This window comes from Henckelia pumila, chromosome 3 (assembly GCF_033568475.1).
Source record: "Henckelia pumila isolate YLH828 chromosome 3, ASM3356847v2, whole genome shotgun sequence".
Taxonomy (NCBI): domain Eukaryota; kingdom Viridiplantae; phylum Streptophyta; class Magnoliopsida; order Lamiales; family Gesneriaceae; genus Henckelia; species Henckelia pumila.
This window is the reverse complement of record NC_133122.1, coordinates 53,304,032-53,309,424: the sequence shown is the minus strand read 5'-3', so window position 1 is coordinate 53,309,424 and position 5,393 is coordinate 53,304,032. Positions and strand designations below refer to the sequence as shown.

The following is a 5,393-nucleotide window of genomic DNA, read 5'->3' as shown; positions in this document are numbered from 1 at the left end:
TATTTAATAAAAATTCATAAAAGCCTACACCGATATTTATCAATGAGACGGCGACTTAGTTCACATAAAAAATGAAAAATAAAATTTTAAAATAAAATTTTAAAATTTTTCATTGATTTTTTTTTTGAAACATATATTTTTCATTGATTTGATAAAGTAAGAAAATTGTCTCACAAAATTAATATCACCAAAAAATTAAAAAAAATTATTAAATTTGTTTTAAAAGTTTTTAATTTTAATATAATCTATAGTTTTTTTCACACAAATATTTAAAACAAAAAAAAAATAATATTTATGCATGCACGAGTGCGTAGAACACTAATTTAATAACCAAACATTAGTTAAAATAAACACTAGTTAAAAGAATAAAATTGAATTATTGAACTAAATTTATTTCGTCACTTTTAAAGAGTCTATTTTTTAACCACCACTTCTATTCCTAAACTCGCCCAAATTATCATCAATCAAATAAAAAAATCCAAAAAATAAATTACATATACATATACATGTAAGAAATAACCGATTTGACTCCTATTTATATTTATATAAGTAAAAATGTTTACATTAATAAATAAAAAAAAATTTAACTCGAACATGAAGATAACGTAAAATTCTTTACATAATATGAGTTTCTGAAGAATTCTTTTTGCAAATACGTGATATTCTATTAAATTCAATATAAAAAATGTATCAAATCCCAAAAAAATATATAATTTAAAAACATAATCAATATTAATAATTAATATTATTAAATCATTAAATATCTGAATGAAATACACCACAATTACTACATTAATAAATAGATACTGCTATATTCTTGTAATTTTAAAAATTATGACCATAGCCGCAATTACCATGAGACCTCCACACTTCCAAACTGAAAATGTTTGACTAGCCAATGGAGTTTAAAAAAATAAATTAAAAATTAAAAAAAAGTACAAGTAGTGTTAATTGTTAAAAGCTCTCAAGGGTGATCTTCTTTCAACACCTTCAGCTTTCTTCGTCAAAAAGAACGAGCAGGAGAAACGATTAATATTGACGTTCTCTTTGGAATCATCACCAGTTAATCTCATATCCGGATTTTCCATGTCCATTCTCTGAACCATCTTTCCCAGATTATCCATTAAATGGTTATCTTCTAAAGTTTGATTCTTGATTCTATCAAACAACCACCCCATTGTATCCAACAAATCTTTGTTCTCTGATGACATGACTTCGAATCGTGTTCTTTCCAGTGCGAGCTCGCTTTTTTGTATTTTATTTCCGACGTCGATCAAATCATTTTCAAGTTCCATGATCATCAGATCCTTCTCTTGAATCTCCATCTCCTTTAGAACCTCAGCTGTCTTTATCTTCTCCCACCAGTCGTGGAATATGTTCATCTCTTCTTGCATATACGACAGCCTAGATGAAAAAGACGTGGTTGAGCTTTCAAACTCGTGTTCCAACGATGCAACAAGCTGCTGCAGATTGTATATTCTCTGGTCTCTCTCTTCTACAAGCTGGTGAAGGGTTTGTTTTTCGTGATCGTGGGTTTTTTCTGCATCAACTTGAGCAAGAATAGCTCCTTCGAATTCGTTCTTGACCCACTCTTGCTCCACATTGTGCCATTCTTTCTGATATATCTCCACGTTTTGAAATGAACAATCTGCTGTCTCTTCAACCTTTGTGCTCTCAGCGAGTTGTTGCTGAAGATGGTCTATTTCTTCATCTTTCTCAGCAAGTAGATGGCCAAGGCTTTCTTTTTCTTGTTTAAGGTTAACCTCTACCTCAGTATGTGCGAGCAGAGAAGCTTCCAATTCTCTACGTAGTTCATAGTTTTGTTTGAGGTTTGCTTCCAACTGCTCGGCGATCGATCTCCATATCTTCATTTCAAATTCAAGTTTATTTGCCTCAAAAAGTTTGTCATTCAGCTCTTCATTTGTCCTATCCAGAGCATCACGAATCTCGGTCAAGTCACCTTGTAATTGCAACACTTTTTGCTCTGAACTTTGTTGGCAGGTTGATGATTCTTTGAGGGTTTTTTCGAGCTTATCGAGCTCATTCTGAAGAGGAACTTGCAGCCTTTCAAGAACTTGAACCCTTTCTGAAAAAACTGCCACTTCCTCACGTTCCTCCTCGAGTTTGCTACAAACCCGCTTGAGAGCCGCCTCCTTTGCTTCCAATTTTTCGACTAGACCACTTATGTCGTCCTCGATGCACTTGTTTTTATGATCAGCATAAGCTTGAATATCAGCAAGCCTCAGTTGGGCCTCGAAAAATTCTGATCTCAAAACCAATAGCATCAGAGAAGTCTCTTGATTCATCAACTCCAAGTTCAAAATCAGAGAATCACAAGCTTCAAGTTCCATTTTAACCTCATTCAACGCCAAGTCCTTGTCTTTCAACTCTGATTTACAGAGTATTAGCTCTGCCGTTATCTTCTCTGTTTTGATATGCCACTCAGATTCTTTGGCTCTAAGATTTTCTGAACACTCCCTGTGAACCTGTTCCAAGGATCTGAGCTTGTTTTGAAGCTTAGAAGAGGAAGAAAATCTTCCCGCCTCACGAATTTGATCTTCTTGGATTTCTTTAAGGCAAACCATCAACTCTTGCTTCTCTTGCTCCACTTTCTTGAACTGGTATTCCATCTCGTTGTAAAGCACCTCCTTTGTTCTCAACGTGCTCCTCATATTTGCCATATCTTGGCCAGTTTGATCAGTCAAACGCTCGAGTTCTGATTTGGCTTCCTTGTATTCACAACAAACATTCTCAAAACTTGCCCTGGATTCTAATAGTTGAATCTCCAAAAGCTTGTTCTTACTTTCTGCATGAGCCAGAGCCTGATTACACATTTCAAGCCGACTCTGAAAATCTTTCGAAATTCTAATTTCAGAGTCCAGGTTCAATTGTAATAAAGAGATGTCATCAAGAAGCGCATCTTTCTCCTTTTCCCACTCCTTTTCTCTCATTCTAAACTCATTACGAAGCTTCTGATGAGCTTCTTCTAAATGACCAAATTGCTCTTTCTTCCATTTTAGCTGATCTTCGAACTTCCTATTTTTCTCCTCCAATTCAAAAAACTCATCTTTAAAATCTCTGACCTGATCCCCTGATACCGAACACTTCTGTGAACAGGCAAGAATACTCCCAAGACTTTTGGTTTCTCCTTTAAGCGAACAAATTTGCTGTCCTTGATCCATATTTTTGGAATTTGCATCATCCAAAGCCAATCCCAGTAACTTGTTCTCTTGTTCACATTCCTTGACTTTATCGGCCAATTCTGAACGCTTCTTTTGTGAACCATCTAGAACGCTCTTTACACTCTCAATCTCGTCTTTAAGAGAACGAATTTGTCGTTCTTGGTCAATATTCTTGGCATTTGCATCATCCAGAGCCAATCCCAGCATCTCATTCTCTTGTTCACGCTTCCGAACATCCCCCTTCGTATCAACTCGAAGTTTATCGTGTGAAGAAGTGAGATTCTTGATAATGGACCCTTTATCTGTCAACTGAGACTCGAGCTCTTCATTTCTTCGCTTTGCAATTAAAAGTTCTTCCTCCTTTTCACTTAACTCCTGAGCTAGTCGATCCAACTTGGAACTTGCATCCTTAGCCTTGCTTATCTGGTCAATGTGAGCTCTTTTTAAACTGTCAGCTACTTCTACTTTAACTCGAGATTGTTCCCTAAGCCTTTCGATCTCAGCTTTAGCCTCGTCTAGCTCTTTACAAACCTCATCCATTCTCTTTACTTCTGCTTATAGTGCCTGTTGCATTATTACAGAAGGCGAAGAGGTGATTATCTTGATTTTAAAAAATGATCTATATAGAATCGAGTTGCAGCCTAAAGAATCGATCAAATCATACACGTATTACATCATGGAACTCGTGAAATTGTTAAATCAGGGCAAGAAAGTATCTTTATGCTTCACAATTGGTTATTCCTAGCTACCTTGATGTATCTGTTGCCAATAACATCTAAGGGTTCAGTAAGAATAAGCACTATAATGTTTTGCTACTTCGAAGAATAAACCCCCAAGGCATCAACTTTATTAGTACTAAAGTATGTATGAATAAATGAGAACTTCAAATAAACCAAAAAAAATACCCAAGTTTACGATGCTAGAAACCCAGAAAAATGTGAAGAAACACAAGAATTTGAGAAACCAGTTCCAGAAAAAGTGAAAGAACGAGGTTAAAGTACAAAAGCAGCAAATGTTAAAATTACCTGTTGCTGGACAAAATTAAGAATCTGTAATTCGGGATCGCATTGGATGTTAGAACTGTGATCCCTGTGAATATTTTGTTTTCTTTCTTTTGTTGTAAAACGACGATGCTTCTGTGATGATGGAACAAGAAATGGACGAGGTTGTTGGGGGAAAATAGCCGTTGAGATTTGAAATCCTTGGCGGAGAGAGAGGTCGTTGGTCGTTTTGATGATGCCGTTGTATCGCAATCTGATCTTTTTATTTTAACTTTATTTTATTCATTGATCCGTTGTGGTGACTGGTGAGGCCTGAAAAAGCCCACTTTTCAATGATGGACTCTGAATTGGGCTCATCTTGGGCTGATTCTATTTAAAGTTGTGACTCGGGGCTAATAAATGGATTATGTATATGGTAAAGTTAAATTTAATTTTTAAAAAAAGGATAGGTTTTCTTCGGATTCCAATTGGTTCGCCATAATAATTAAGTTGCTCGGATACTTAATTAAGAGTTGAATGCATTAACCACAAACTTTTAGTGAGAAGTTTTGATATTTTTATTTTAAGCACTTACCGCGTACAAATAAACGATGGATCTAGTTCATTCATATCAATTATAAGTTAATTACCGTCAAAATTTATAAGTTAATTAATCGAACCTGTGGTGGGTCCCGTCGTAATTTGTACCAGTTTTATATTAACGCAATCATAAATGTAGTCTACTAATTTATCCATGAGAATAACTCTCCGCTCTTTTTTATTGTAAAAAAATATATATTTTTTTATGAATTTTGTCAGAAAAAATTTTCTTCTCGTAAAATTAACACATGATATCATCTTAGGTATTTTATGTGATTTAATTTTTTCAAAAAAATCAAAGTGTGTTATAAATATATTATTATTATAGATGATTATCTTATTAAAGATATGTGATCAAAATAAATATGTCAATATAATATTTATACAGATTTGTATCTTGTAATCTTTTCCTATAAATAGGGGTGATTGAGTTCAATGAAAATTGCATCTGAGTATTGACTCATATGAATTCTCTCTTCTCTCATGAATTCTGTAACACCCGGTATTTTAATACGTAAATTCGCATGCATAATTAGGAAATTTATTTATTTAAAATTTTAGATTTATGGGTTAAATTATGATGTGAATTATTTGTGCATGTTTTAAGATTTATTTTCAAGCATTTAACCCA

General features: G+C 34.0%; 1 protein-coding gene across 1 annotated transcript; it reads right to left on the bottom strand.

Moving 5' to 3' along the window:
• Positions 1 to 947: 947 nt before the first annotated feature.
• Positions 948 to 4,322, bottom strand: LOC140888734 (uncharacterized protein At4g38062-like). Its single transcript, XM_073296434.1, has 4 exons — positions 4,208 to 4,322; positions 3,249 to 3,746; positions 1,612 to 3,104; positions 948 to 1,533 (listed from the first exon to the last, which is right to left on the bottom strand). The coding sequence occupies exons 2-4, from the start codon at positions 3,720 to 3,722 to the stop codon at positions 948 to 950; spliced, it is 2,553 nt and encodes an 850-aa protein (XP_073152535.1). The 5' UTR covers positions 3,723 to 3,746; positions 4,208 to 4,322.
• Positions 4,323 to 5,393: the final 1,071 nt, after the last annotated feature.

Bases quoted from the DNA above. Each gene is read 5' to 3' on its own strand.
- LOC140888734 (XM_073296434.1), bottom strand. From the start codon at position 3,722: ATGGATGAGGTTTGTAAAGAGCTAGACGAGGCTAAAGCTGAGATCGAA. The intron at 3,105-3,248 runs GTCAAGGAATGT...TGTTCACAGAAG, and splicing joins GTTCAGAATTGGCCGATAAA to TGTTCGGTATCAGGGGATCA. The intron at 1,534-1,611 runs ATGGCACAATGT...TGCAGAAAAAAC, and splicing joins GTGGAGATATATCAGAAAGA to CCACGATCACGAAAAACAAA.